This window comes from Brugia malayi, assembly GCF_000002995.4.
Source record: "Brugia malayi strain FR3 genome assembly, contig: Bm_v4_Chr3_scaffold_001, whole genome shotgun sequence".
In the NCBI taxonomy this organism is placed as follows: domain Eukaryota; kingdom Metazoa; phylum Nematoda; class Chromadorea; order Rhabditida; family Onchocercidae; genus Brugia; species Brugia malayi.
Window position 1 is genome coordinate 5,780,287 of NW_025062477.1, and position 14,502 is coordinate 5,794,788.

General features: G+C 31.1%; 3 protein-coding genes across 3 annotated transcripts; 1 reads left to right on the forward strand and 2 right to left on the reverse strand.

The window, feature by feature from the left end:
* Positions 1 to 1,638: 1,638 nt before the first annotated feature.
* On the reverse strand, positions 1,639 to 9,173 carry Bm7279 (Uncharacterized protein; the record flags this gene model as incomplete). Its single annotated transcript, XM_043080102.1, has 20 exons — positions 1,639 to 1,836; positions 1,900 to 1,971; positions 2,465 to 2,562; positions 2,729 to 2,885; positions 3,046 to 3,144; positions 3,228 to 3,493; positions 3,617 to 3,749; positions 4,066 to 4,308; positions 4,611 to 4,766; positions 4,876 to 4,984; positions 5,194 to 5,263; positions 5,331 to 5,440; positions 5,685 to 5,879; positions 5,951 to 6,054; positions 6,163 to 6,477; positions 7,058 to 7,236; positions 7,521 to 7,694; positions 8,038 to 8,188; positions 8,529 to 8,640; positions 9,115 to 9,173. The coding sequence occupies 20 exons, from the start codon at positions 9,171 to 9,173 to the stop codon at positions 1,639 to 1,641; spliced, it is 3,000 nt and encodes a 999-aa protein (XP_042936036.1).
* A 687-nt stretch (positions 9,174 to 9,860) lies between these two features.
* On the reverse strand, positions 9,861 to 10,887 carry Bma-rps-19.2 (40S ribosomal protein S19S, putative; the record flags this gene model as incomplete). Its single annotated transcript, XM_001895190.2, has 3 exons — positions 9,861 to 9,929; positions 10,204 to 10,373; positions 10,674 to 10,887. 3 exons carry the CDS (start codon positions 10,885 to 10,887, stop codon positions 9,861 to 9,863), a joined length of 453 nt encoding a protein of 150 aa, XP_001895225.1.
* A 1,107-nt stretch (positions 10,888 to 11,994) lies between these two features.
* On the forward strand, positions 11,995 to 14,169 carry Bm2552 (GRIM-19 protein; the record flags this gene model as incomplete). Its single annotated transcript, XM_001895191.2, has 5 exons — positions 11,995 to 12,085; positions 12,576 to 12,654; positions 12,972 to 13,043; positions 13,539 to 13,683; positions 14,095 to 14,169. The coding sequence occupies 5 exons, from the start codon at positions 11,995 to 11,997 to the stop codon at positions 14,167 to 14,169; spliced, it is 462 nt and encodes a 153-aa protein (XP_001895226.1).
* Between the last annotated feature and the right edge of the window lie 333 nt (positions 14,170 to 14,502).

Sequence of the window (14,502 nt, forward strand, 5' to 3'; positions counted from 1 at the left end):
ATGCCATTGATGTACAAGTAGTACTGATTGCTTGTTTATTATTATCACATTATTTAAATTTTTTTTTCCGAAATTTAAATTGAAATTTTGAATGCGAAGCTTTATTTGATTCGTATACATAAGTGAGAAATATTAATTTCTTGTAATGGTAATAATTTGTATTATTCCAAAAATACATTATCTAATATAAGATATAAACATTATACATATATGTGAATGATACTTGATATCATTTAAATTGCCTCATAATAATCAATGATTATCGCATACTTCGTAAATCATAATCACTTATAAGAAGAACTATAATTTCTCTTATACATTCAAAAATAAATCAAATCACTATTCCTACCTGAATTCTTAACTTAAAAACTCAGTAATTGAAAATATCAGAAAGAATGAATTCAGTAAAGTTATCATTTATCTATTCAAAAGTTTCAATAAATTGCTTCCTGCTAAAAGGAAAGTAATAAATTACAGAATTCCTTTTCTTTTTCTTTGCATTTTCTTTATCTCTTTCTCTGGAATTTAAACTGATAATTTGTAAGAGACATATTTCAGTCTATAGAAGTTAATTTTTTTTAATTGTAGAAATAAAAGACTAAATTCCCCGCAAACAATATAATCATCTTAACAGAATGATAATTACAGTAAGCACATATCAGTGGATTGTAAAAAGAAGATAAAAATTAAAATACCTCACATGTTTACCCAATTATCTTCATATTACTATGAAAAAAAAAAATGGATTTTCCATATCATCAATGATACTAGAACATATCACAACTCTAATCATTATGAATTTCTCTGTGAATCAGTCTCTCCTCGTTCCATTTATCAACTACATATTAATTTTCAATATAAATTCGGAAAAATAAACGGTTGTATTTCACTACCTCACCTTTAGCACTAAACAAAGAATAGCTCCTAACTTATCTTTTGTTTTGATTTTTTAATTAGTAATATCCGCTTTCATAATACATTATAATTTTATAATTTCGAAACTACAATTTCCTTCATCCAGTTATTTACTTTTCAATTTAACTATTTAAATTAGAAATTCCTACAAGCATACTTTTGTAATGATTGTCTAATTTATGGACAAACATATTTTTTGTAATTACGAGATAATAGATACTTACTACTTAACATTTAATTACTTTCGCCTATTTAGATTACTTATTTCAAGTACTTATATTCTTTTTGTCCATTCCATCCACAACTCAACTGCTTTTCCAAATTAAGATCATAAACTTATCAACCACAATTACATTAAATTAAAAGTCAAGAATCAATGGATCCTTCTAAACTTTTACTTCAACTGACACAGAATATGGTAAATTATTTGAAGCATTACTAAAATACATGTCTCACATGCTCTGAATATACAGCGAAAATTGACAAAACCCAAAAATCCTTATAATCATTACCTCCTTCGTATAATATTATTTGTTATACATTTACATATTGACAAGTACCTAAAATAAGATAAAGAAATCCCTAAAATCATAACAATACTATCTTACAACCGGAACACAACAGCGTTAACGATTTCTAAATAACAGTTTTTCCGTTATTCACTCCTACACAATTCCCTGCATTCATCATCAAAATATTCGAAATCTAATAATATGGTGGATGTTACGGATCGAAGATTGGAGATGTAACCTGTCGAATTTCATTTGCTGATTCTGTGGGTGGATGATAGGCAACAAAAATAGATTGGGCCTCTACTGTTTTAAGCAAATGCCGTGCAACTGCTACCTTTGAATTCTGTGTTAAGAGTGTCGATAATCGGTTCCAATCACCAATACTTGCGGCTAATAATGAGCACAAATTCTGAAATGATGTTTAAGACAATGAAAAGGAGACAATAATGAAAAGGAGTGATAAACAACTTGCCTTTTGCGATTTTGATGTTGCTAAATGTTCCACCCATTTGTTGCCAACATCTTTCCAATCATCAAAACCAAGCTTAAATAGTATTAAATAGTACTGGAAATTGAAAATTTTATTAATTTAAAAAATATGCAACATCATGAATACTTCAGCTCAGGTAAGTTTCTCCCTTGTAACATTTGGTAATTTTCATGTTTGGTAATTCCTTTCAACTTAAAGCAATGAAATCCTATGCGAGTTTCATTACTAGACCAAAAATTCTCATAATATATATATATATATATATTTTCCCATTTATTTACTCACTGAATATATCTCATGAATATATCTTTTGCGAAATGTAGTAGAGGTCTGACGAATATAAAGATGATGCTTTTCTAGAAAAAAAAAATGGTGCTAATATAATGTAAACAGGCAATTATGAGAACTTCCACTTCTCTCAATTTTTACAACATTTAAGAGGAATAAAATCTCTTAATGAAGCGCCGAATTATGATGGAGAAGACTATTATATTCCAGTAATTAAGACATATCCTAAAGTTAAATTTAATAGCGTAGAATAAATGACTTTAGCAAAATGAAAGCTTTTGCTCCAGAAGCCATGAGCCTGTAGATAACGACAAGCATCATCACCATGTCCAATTAAAAATAACATTTGTACACCATCTGCAAGAGATCTTTACAAAATAAATTTAAAACCAATAAAACCAGAAAAAAAAATACAGGAAAAAGTATTAATAGACATGTAGTAGAATGTTTACGCACAATTTATGGAAAAAACAGATTTTCAAATTTTCACCAATTTATTTTAACAATAAAGAAATTTTCATACCTGTCATGCACTCATTTGCAATAAGATTAGTTGCAACAAGTTTGATGATACTTTGAGCTCCTTCCGAAGAAACATCTGAAGCAAGAAGGCAAGCGCGCAAGGCGCTAGTACGATATTCATCATGTGAACCAAGTAATAATTGCATCGCCCAATCACGCTTAAAAAGATATCAGTTTCTTGCCAAAAATTTATCAAAATCAAAGAAAAAAATTTTTTTTCTAATTTCATGCCACCAAGTGAAGAAAGTTTCGTTTTTTCTAATTTCATGCTATTAAGTCAACAGAACTTCGCGAACAAAACTCAAATAGTTAACCAACCTTTTGTAAGACAACTGCAAGATGAACTAAAGTGTCGACTTGAACAGAATTTAAATTGGATAAGCTCATCAGACATGCAAGGAGCTGCTCAACTCTTCGCTGAAGCGCATTAAACAATTAATGTAAATAAGTAGAGAACGAAAAAAAAAAAAAAACACTGGATTGTAGATGAAAAAAGTTACTTTTGAATGGCATGGATTCCAAAACATTTGCAGTCGTGATGGAAGTGTTGTACCATGAAGTGTAGATATTACCACTGACCATAGATCATACAACCATCGTTCGCCGAAAAGTCGATGTACTGCAGGATACCGATGAAGGCTATCAGAATCAAATGGAATCCTTTCATTTCGTCTTAAAAGTCCGTGCAAGAACATAATTTTCGAATCATCGTTCAAAATTGTTGTTAAAAGTTGCGAGGAATCAACCTCAAGTAATAGAGGAAGATCTGTAAAATATTTATAATGAGGATAACAAGTAACAGTAATGCATTACAGCAACTTTAAGCGATCCGAAAAGTAATTAAAAAGTCATGAAATTCAGAATTCTATGGAATACCTAAGTTTCAAACCTGAATGATGTCGAATTTCTGAAGGAACGATCGATAAACAACGGAACGAATTATCCGAACAAATTACTAGCGGACATACACCATACAAATCGATATCTAGGAATGAAACTGAAGTACCGATACTATTGCACTGCTGAAAAATGAATAACATTTAAACGCTCATGAGAGTAATCTTTGAAGACAACTCAAGTTGAAGGTTTTTGCAAATTATGCTCGCCATAATTGAAGAGGAGAATTTTTGAAAGGTTGGAGAATTTGAAACAATCAAATGTGTTTGCTTTAAATACAATATTGTCATCATCATATGCGACCTAAATTAAGTGGAACAATGATCACTTTAAGCTACAACAAAGACATGCTAAAACATGACAATAAAATTCTTGACAAGTGAGAGAAGCAAGAAAACAAACTAATTAGCTTCTTGTTGAACTAGATTTTATCCTGCATACCTGAAGTACGACAAGCTGTTCGGAATCCCACAGAACAACGGTATGCTGGTGTAGTACTGCAAGCGTATGATCACCTGTAATTCGTGAGAAAACAAGTTTAAGAATTGGTCCTCTTGTAGTGCTACGTGTTTGATGACATTGCCGCCGTCCTAGATCCCATACACCTAAACGTCCCCAAGCATCACCCATTGCCAATAAATCATCTTTCCACACCAAACATTTTACTGCTGCGCCACTTTTCCACTGCAAAAATCATTTAAGGAAATGTTCAGTTGGAAATTTTAAAATCCTCATTTCAGTGCTTTTCGTAAATTAAGAATAGTTAAAATCAATAAACGAGTGAACGAAACCGAAAAATTTGCACAGTTCACAAAATATATGGAAATTTCAACTACAACAACGTACATTGCCAAACACACAAAATGATCATCTTTTTAAAATCCTTAACAGTGAAATTCAAAAAATTTAGAAAAGTTTCTACGTAAGAAAAAAATACCTACATATAATATATTCAAGATGAGACCATGTAAATTTGTGTTTAATACCTGTGAATTCACTTCTTTTCCATCCCTCACATGTAAACCTTTCACTACTACATGGTATAGATGGCATTCCTCATCTAAAACGACAAGATTCTCTCGGAAGACAGGTTCATCTCCATGTGAAATCTGTTTTGCCGCATGATGCTTTCCAGACCAAGCCTGTAAATCAATTTTGAAAATTTAGTCTCAGAAGCACAATGAGCTTCAAATAAAGAAGTCGAAATGGATTTAATTGGAACTTTAAACGAAAGTACCAACAAAAAAGTACCATGTCAACAATAATAGGGCATGAACGAGACATTCTTCTTAACAAACGCATCGATTTCAGATGCCAAATCTCCAACGGTTCATTACGGAAACCAATTGCAACGTAGCAACTAAACACGTCATAGAAGATTACATTTCAGAAGACTGAAAATATACAACCTTAACACAATAATTCAAGAATTAGAACAATAAGTTGCGCAAATTTTAAGAAAAAGAGGCTAAAATGGAGAATTTGATTACAGTAAGAAAATATCCCTAACGGTCTAATTGCATCGAATGATACCGATAAGGAATCAAAATAAACAAGGAATTAAATTACTGGTAAAACGATACTCGCAACATTTCCACAGCAGTCTCCTCCACTTCTGGTCGCAATCTCCTACTTTCACCTGCAAAAAGAAAAAAAAATATATTCACAAGTTGTGAAAATTTTTAGCCAGCATCGAAATATTATACCTGTTCGAATATCCGTAATAAAAATATCATTTTTAACTAGTGATGAAGTGCTCAAAGAATGAACATATGCAGCCGAGATAAGTTTATGTGGTCCACACCAATCCATGCATCTGTAACTGCTTTACATAGTTTTTTTCAATTAGGAAACTTGAAATTCCATTTCAAAATACAAAATTTTTGACTTATGAAGTTGACACACCTCATCGTTATTACAATGGAATACATAAGATATAGGCCAAATGTAGTCACTAAGTGTGAGTTTTGAAGATGAAAAAATTACATCAGAAAACATCAGAAAAATGACTGCACCGAATATGAATAAATACTGGAATTAAATGAAATATAATAAATTACTTAATAGGACATGTATGGATATGTAACTCTCGGAAGATTATTCCTGTTGAAATGTCAACCAAACGTACAATTCCCTGATTATTTCCCACAGCAGTTAATTGTATTATTTTACTATTTTCATCAGCATGTCCTGGTTGCATACGTACTGTCGTTATTCCTTGACCCAGTGAAAACATCTGTGCTATGTTTGACATCCTGAATTTGATATATTAAATGAAAAGAATCAATTGATTTGAATAAGAAGGAATAAACGAAATATCACTTACTTCAAGTGACCATTTACTGAGCAGCACAAATCTTCATCAACACTAATTATATCTGTAATATAGCATGCTCGATAAGGCAGTACCATCTCATCTTCTTCCAAACTCTACAAATCAAAAAAAAAAAAAAAATCTAACAACAGAAATCATCGATATCCCAAACAATGGTAGAATTAAGGAAATGAAGACCACGCTTTTAAGTAAGAGATACTTACCAACTGGTAAATAGAAATATTCCCTGAATTATACAGTAAAGCAACAGTAGTTTGCGTAATAGGGCATAATGCTGCGGCGGATATTCGACAATGTTGTGTTTGCCGTTGTGTTTCACCCGAATACAGCAACTCATAACTCAGTATCGTTTTGATCTTTTCATCCTCCACTATTTTGCAAGCTCGCCATTCAATGGTACCATTGGAATGTATGGTTACGATAATGTCACGTTCACTACAAGTCATCAGGCGCAGTAACGGTGCGTGAGATAAGTATCGCCAAATAATACAACAACATTCCAGTTCAATACATGCAATCTGGAACATCAATAATTTGAAAGTTAATTTTAAATTTAAATTTATATAATTTATACTTTATAAACAACAAATTACAGAGACAGTTGAGGCTATGATCATATACAGATTTAAACAATCCTCATCGAAAGTGGTCATTAATAGGTAACATAAACATGACCTATTTCAATAAGTTTAGAATAATAACCATCAAACAGTTACATTTAACCAGCTCTTCAACCTATTGTACTACTTTTCTGTTCTGCTTAAAATAAGTCTCGAAAACTATTTCTCTGTTCAAAAACTATATCTTCGTCTTTTTAAGGTAAATTTCAAAAATGAGACAATCATACTAATAAAGCAATTTTGTCCTATGCAGAAATTTTAACAACTTTCAAATTTCATTTCTCCATTCCTCCTACTGATAGAAAAAAGAGATTTCAAAATTCAAATTCGAATCATAAATTTCGTCATCTCTTTAAACTTTTATCTTTTTACGAATTGAAATAAATTTTGTTATCTTAATTTTTAACAGAGTAGTACTGCTTAAAATTTTTAGAAAATTTTATAACGGGAATATTTAGAGCAAACATGATGATCAGACCTCATTCTGAGTTGCTGCAAAAAGAATATTTGGAAAAGCATTGTGATATTCGATTTGTATAATCGGTATTGCAGTTGATACAGTACCGAATACCAGTAGCGAAGTACCTCTTCCTAATGGAGCTTTATGAAGTACAACATTATCAACGAACATCAAGGAGCCAACATTGACTAGACTAACTGCAAATCAACGACTTTAATCTAATGTGGGAGAATTTTTAAAAGAAAAAACTTATTATTGAGAAAACTCTGCAAAGCTCTGGAACACATAACTATTGCCTAAAAAGAAAGAATGAAGCTTAACAAATCAAATTACGAAAGAAAACGATAGCTCGAATAGTTAAAGAAAACTAATCATTTTCTTTAACTAATCTAGTGAATTTTTCTTCAAGTTCCATATTTTTGTTACATCTTAAGCTGTAAATTTAACCGAACAAGATTTATATTTAAAAAATTGCACCAACAAGTAATATTGCGTGGATCGAATGGATCAATTGAAAAAGCATTAAAAGTTTGTGAATATGTAACACTCCAAATTCGATCCCCAGTCACTATATTCCATAAAATTAAATTATTCGGAGAATGTAATACTAAAAGAAAATCACGACTTGTGTCTTCCCAAGGAAACCAAGCAAGACCTGAAAAACTTTGTAGGCAAAAGAAACCAAAGAGCAGTATCGGCAAATGTAATACCAAGAGAAAATCATATTTCAATTGATCTTTTCTCTCTGATAAGCAGTAAATACGACAATACTCTGATCTTTAAGTCTGAAATTTGATTCAACAGTGGGAAACCAAAAAAAAAAAACAGACATACTTATTTGCTTAAAATTGATTTTTGTTAATTAAAATTAATGTCACGATTGTATTAAAAACTAAGTCCATTCTATAAAACCAACATGCCACAATTTCAATTCCATTAAAGATGGATAATTTTAGTTAAAAATACATAATTCTTAATTCAAAAAAGCCAAAACTCACTCAAAACTGCACTATTCGGAACAGAAAAAGACGACAGTTCGACACCTTCCACAATATCCCATACAACCACCGTACCGCCAACATCAGCAGATGCACATCGCAATCGTACTTCGGCCGAGAAACCTACTTCTTCCTCTGATGAGCAGCAAATCTGAAAGTATTCCTAACATTATTGATTGAATATTTAAACGACTATCACTTCAGAAAAACTATTAGATTATATATGAGATTTTATAGATTTTCCAAAAAAAAAAAAAGACAGTTCCACTAGCTGCTATTACCTTACTACATATTCCAATATGCTATAAATTTAGTGATCGTAACAAAATTAATGACATCGCTGTATTGTCATCATCAACAAATAACAAAAGCGAAATTCAACGGAAAAAAAATCAACTCAAGAAAGTTTTAATTATGTTAGGAAACTTATGCTGAGCCTTAATGGCTTACTATGTGCTAACATTTCTGAATGGAGACAAAAAAGAACCAACATGTGTAACAGCTAAAGCATGCCGCTCGAGAGTGTGGATGATTTTATTTCGAAGTACATCAAATACTACAACGGTACAATGAGCTCCATATACGAGTAAACCTTTTTCATTCCTGAAACAGATAATGAAATCGCAACAAATAACATTCATCATTACAAATTTAATTACTCACAAATCATTTTTAAAATAGTATAATACTCATAAGAATATAGTGTTTCAAAATTCAAACATCCAAATTTCCTTCTGTTATCAGTCCAAAAGTTATGTATTAAAGACTTCGGATATTTAGCTATTATTATTTTCCAAGAAATTTTTCAGTTTCAAATTCATTAAATTAAAGAAACAGAAAGTTTTATAATATTACTTTCTGGAATGAAAGAAGAAAGAAACTACCGTTATTTTTTACTTCATCCTACTGTTTGTTTTCTGCTTAATGCTACGGCAGCTTCGACCGGCTTACAACCCCGCAGTCAACTGATTCAGTTAATTCATTTCTCAATGAGAAAAAGAAATGCAAGTGACCAAACAAAGACAAAATTTCATTTGTCATCATACTGACGAACTATAAGAATTATTTTTAACTGACCACGAGAATGCGTCTTTATTGCTAGGATGTAAGGAACCAGGTAACGTCATCGTCAACATTCTCCTTCGTTTTAACGGATGATTATGATATCGCTACTGCATCATGAAATTATGTAGGTAAGCCAATTTCCCTTTTTGTCCATTATAAATTAACCGCATTAGTGGCCCTGGAAGAAACATCCATCCTGTACAATGGTATTTGCTTCAGACGAATCCGGTCAGGATATGTTGCAACATAGCACGATTAATTATGAGCATATCGCCAAGGGCACAAATGAATTTCTCTTTTTGTCCATTCTAAATTAACCACATTAGTGGCCCTCGCAAAGGTTATAGTAGGAAGAACAACTTGGTGAGTATCTGCTTCAAATTTCTAACATTATTGAAAATGATATATCCATTTTACACAAGAAAAAAAAAAATACGGATGTATAAGATGGCAGTGCTCTTTACTATTGAATTACACCTCACATCTTGAATCGTTGGTAGGAAGCTCCCCACAGTACAGAAACAAAATTCTTGAATTAAAACAATGTTATTTCCAGGATAAATATTTTCGGGATATTTTCTATGTAATTTTTTTATGATGCAATAGCAATAATGTCAAAAAGGAACAAGCCATATGAAAAAATTACTTTATGACAAAGAAAACATGAATTATCTTCAAAAATATCTTCCCACATTAAACAACAGAATCATTCAAATTCTTCAAAAAAATCTTTCTCTTCATCAAAATCAACCATAAATTTACGACTCGAATGAATGCTTTGTATTCTGACGCAACTGTGACGCAATACGATCCAAATCTTTACGACCCTGGAATAAAAGACAAAACTGGAACTAGCAATACGGAATGCAATTGATAATTAAACTATACACCTTTTTAAAGCACATAATTTTTTAGAGATGATAATATATAGCAAAAAAAGAAAGGATTGATAGTGATTATACAACAAAGATGAAAGTTATAAAAACAACCACAAACATAAGGAGATATCATCGACTTTGACAGTACTAATAAAGAAAAAACAACAAAATAAGTTATGTTGAAATTAAATTTAATGATTATCCGAATAAATTAACCACAAACCTGCTTAGTCAATATGCGTCCCTTACCATCAGGATCTTTTTCTACCCATTTGATGGCTTCCAATGTTTGCAGAGCTTTACGTATGACCGAACCAGATGACCTCACAAAATGATTCGGTGTAACACCATGTCGCTTATTACCACCATATACACGTCTCAATGCACCAACACCTAAACGGTATTTAAACTATTGAGGGAAATCGTCCCAGCTCTTTCAGCGTTGTTTGTTGGTATTGGCCTGAAGTTACTGTTCATAGGAAAATCAAATATGAAGTTAAATACAATTTTGCTCAAATTCATAATTTACAAAAAAGTGATAAAACATTATGTTAAATAAATCCTCGATTACCAGAAATGATCGTTTGATATGACACCATTCCCAATGCTAGTAGAAAATCAAACGTGAAATAACGAACAGCCATGTAAGCTGAACTTAAATAATGGTAAAAAAATACAACATTAAACTTTTACCGGTAGGTGAACGAATGTACAAACGACGTGCAATGCTTGCTGTTCGGATGTAATACCAGTCGTTATCAACCGGTGCTAATTCCTTATTTTGACCCAATTTGACGACATCAGACCAATCTGGCACTCTTACTTTGCCACTTTTCTTCAGGAAACCCGCAATTTGACGTACAATTTCATGCTGATCAACGTCCTTAACGCTTGTCGGTTTCACCATATTCCTTAAATGTATGTACAGACTTGATGTCTAATGTCTTGTTTTAAATTTAATTTCAAGATAACGAACAAATGAAGTAATATAAATCAACTTCATCAAATTCACATAAATCTCACAATTTATGTTTACTCGTAAAGTATATTAAGATCTTATCCATCATCGAAGTCCTATTCAAATATTACATTTTATTCCTTACTTCACTTACGCTTACTCAAATATTTCACTCAAAGTTAATGAACACTTCCATATTTTAAAACTTCTAGTATTCAGCAAACCATATAGAAGAAAATTTATCATTAATATACAAATTCTCTGAATTTTCCCATTTTTACTTTTTTTTTTCACTAAAATTATCTGTGTTAAATACTTCAGTAGTAAAAATACTTATCCTGTTTGATAAAGATTTCAATAGTTCCGAATGAGTAATAAATTTTCTCTTAGATTGTTTGATGTTAAAATGCTAAAGGTTTTAAATTTAGAGATAATTATTAAATAAGCTTGGATAAGATATTCAAGTAAGTAAGAGGCATTAAAAAGGTAAGTGTTAATTAAGTAACAAGTGCATAAGTGAGAGTAATTAAGCGATAGAAACGGAATGAAAATTTGCACTATCTCCCTAACATATTTTAAGCAATAGATGAGGCCGTATAATATTCAATCCGCTTGCTTGTTTGTTTATTGTTTCGTATATATTTGAGTGTTTACTATCGTTGAGTTGAATTACAGGGTTGTTAGCTAATTAGCCGAGTAATTATCTGAGTGATTAAATTAACATACAAATACGAAATCATCTAACCGGAAATATAAAAATTTTGAATGGATTGGAAATAAAACAGAGCTTTTAGTTATGAACTTAATTCATGCTAATTTCATAATCAATGAACAACTTCTACTTCCTTTTAATTTTTCTCCAGTTCGAGTACTGTTTTTATCTGATAATATAATTTCTTAATTTTATATCGAGTAGTTAATTTGTTGTTTACACATACTCTCAAATTTGTTTTGCAGTTTCCTGCGTGAAAATTGAAATTGTGATGATTTTTTAGCAAAACAATTGCTATGAAAATTTTCACATTTTATCTAGAATAAAGTTAGGGTGTTTCAGCAATGGCAACCAACTATCGGCAAGATATGCCACCTGTAGGTGGATATAGCAAATTTAATTGGTCGCGAACCTTTCCAAAAGTTTTTTGGAGAGGTAAATATTATCTTTAAGTTTTATTCACTTCAATACTGGGTTCATTAATTCCATTTGAACACACATGTATTTGCGAATTTTCACTCTGAAATATTTTTTTTTTTTATATTTCAATGTATTGGAAATGACTTACAGCATTCTTAATTATTTAAATATAATTGCCGAATTGATTTACAGTTTCAAATTTCCCTTTGAATTTTAACGCATAATAGTGTCAGTAATAAGTAGGATTTAGTTTTAATTGTGAAGTATGTTATTAGTAATTATGCAATGAAGAAGATTAATGATTAAAATAAAATTGCTTTATTGAAGATAAAAAATGAATTGTAGGAGGGACTGCAGAATTGCTAATTCAGAAAAAGTTTTTTTTTATTTTTGTTATAATTTAATTGATAATGATTGACAATAAAAAAATCTCGAAGTGAGAAGAAAATATGCTATGGAAGTTTACGAAAACCAATAAATTGCATTTTTCCTTTTTTTTTTTCAGCTGAAAAGCTATTGGGTGTTGTTATTTTCTTATTTGGATATGGTCTTTTCCAGGCTCGAGCTCTTAAACGTGCCATCCTGTAAGTTTCATTTTCCATTATATCTCATTTATAGGTTATTCATTGAGAAATTTTAATTGAAAATCTGCATGCGTTAGAATTCTTGTTGGATATGATAACGAAATATCTGCCTTCCATTATTAAGTGAAGTACTACTAAAATTTCGGTAGATGTATTATAAGTTCATACATATCGCACTACATATAACATATCTTATTGATTTGTTTCCTTGGGTAGTCTCCTTAAGTATTTTTTTTTTTCTCTCTCTCTAGTAAAATGCTCAAATATTATATTTTAATTGAAATCTGAACCAGAATGATCCATACATTATGTTACAGTACGGAAAGATTTGAAGATAAGGATTTATACGTTGCGATGACGCCATTTTTATACGCTGAACGAGATCGAAGGTTTCTTTTTCTCATTTCCTTTCTGTGCAAGTAACTGTCACACTAGTTAATCATCCATAATTTAATTTCCTTAAACTTTCGTATGAAATTCTTTTCTTATACAATGGCCTTATACAATTTAGTTCGACCTCATTCAAGAATTACTGCACAGGTATTCTAAAAAGTTATGATCAAATACACCATTTAGCTCACTACATAAAGGAACTATTAGTAATTTATGCTGTCTGGGAATTAAGAAACTTCTTTTTTCCTTAGCTAATAGTTCGGATAACTAGTTCTGTTGTGTCTGGAAGGCTGTATCATAACCTTATAATTGAAGTCCTTTGTTTTGCCAGCTTCACTTACAACTTCTAAATTGATTTTTCGAAACGATATGCTAAAACGCTTTCTCAAAATTTTCGAGTATTTATCATCTTTTCCTGACTTTAGATTAACGCAGTATGGACGAATAAGTAATAGATTTTGAATTTCATTCAGAATAAACAAATTTTGTAGATGGCTGAAACTTCTGAAGCAAAATCGCGATTACGAAATGAAATTGGCGGAAATTAGTGATGATAAAGCATGGAGAGTTGGAACCTGGTATGGCGAACCTGTGTATTTCACATTACAAGATCGATGGTGGGATCCAACACCTCATGTCGGTTCTTTTCGTTAGAAAAGTTGAAGTTTATTTTTTGGTGGTCACAAATATGGCTACATCAAATAAAGCTATAATTTCAGAAAACGGTTATAGCTTTACTTGATATATTACTTAACTGCTATTTTAAGACCTAAAGTTTTCCAATCAGTAGAAGTTGAGATCATTATTCGATGACCAAATATGCTTTGAATAATAACATTTCTTCCACTTATGTTTCCTGTCTGAAAACAACGTAAGATTAGGCGGATCAGATGTGTGAACGTATATCTCATTTTTTTTTTAATTCAGTGAATCTTTTTTCGATGACGAGTCATGTACCTGAGATGTTACTTATCATTCTGTCATATATTCAGGATTTCGAAAAAGATGAAGTCCATACAAACCAAAGTAAAATTATTCTATTTGTAGGAGGCTTATGCCCATTCTCCGATGAAGAATATCTACGACGACTTTGAGTTTATTCATCGTGCAGATCATGTTTAATGATGAAAGCTAGTATAAATTTTAGATACATTAAAATATGTAGTGTGTGATATATTCTGTTCATCTTTTGTTATTTATACGAATTAGCTTCGTCATTATTAGCCAGGAATTGTAATTGCTTCATATTTTGGTGGACATTTGAAAGAACTTCAAACTCCAATTATGTAATTGTTGGATCTTATGCATTATGCTACTATGCATATTTCTTTAATATGCATGTTGCAGTTTGTTGTTGCCGTGAGCCATTTAGAAACACATATAAATACTTTGTTTCATATACGATGCATTGGGAAAAGAAGTGCTGAGATAATTTTGATGATGGTGCGCTTCTAG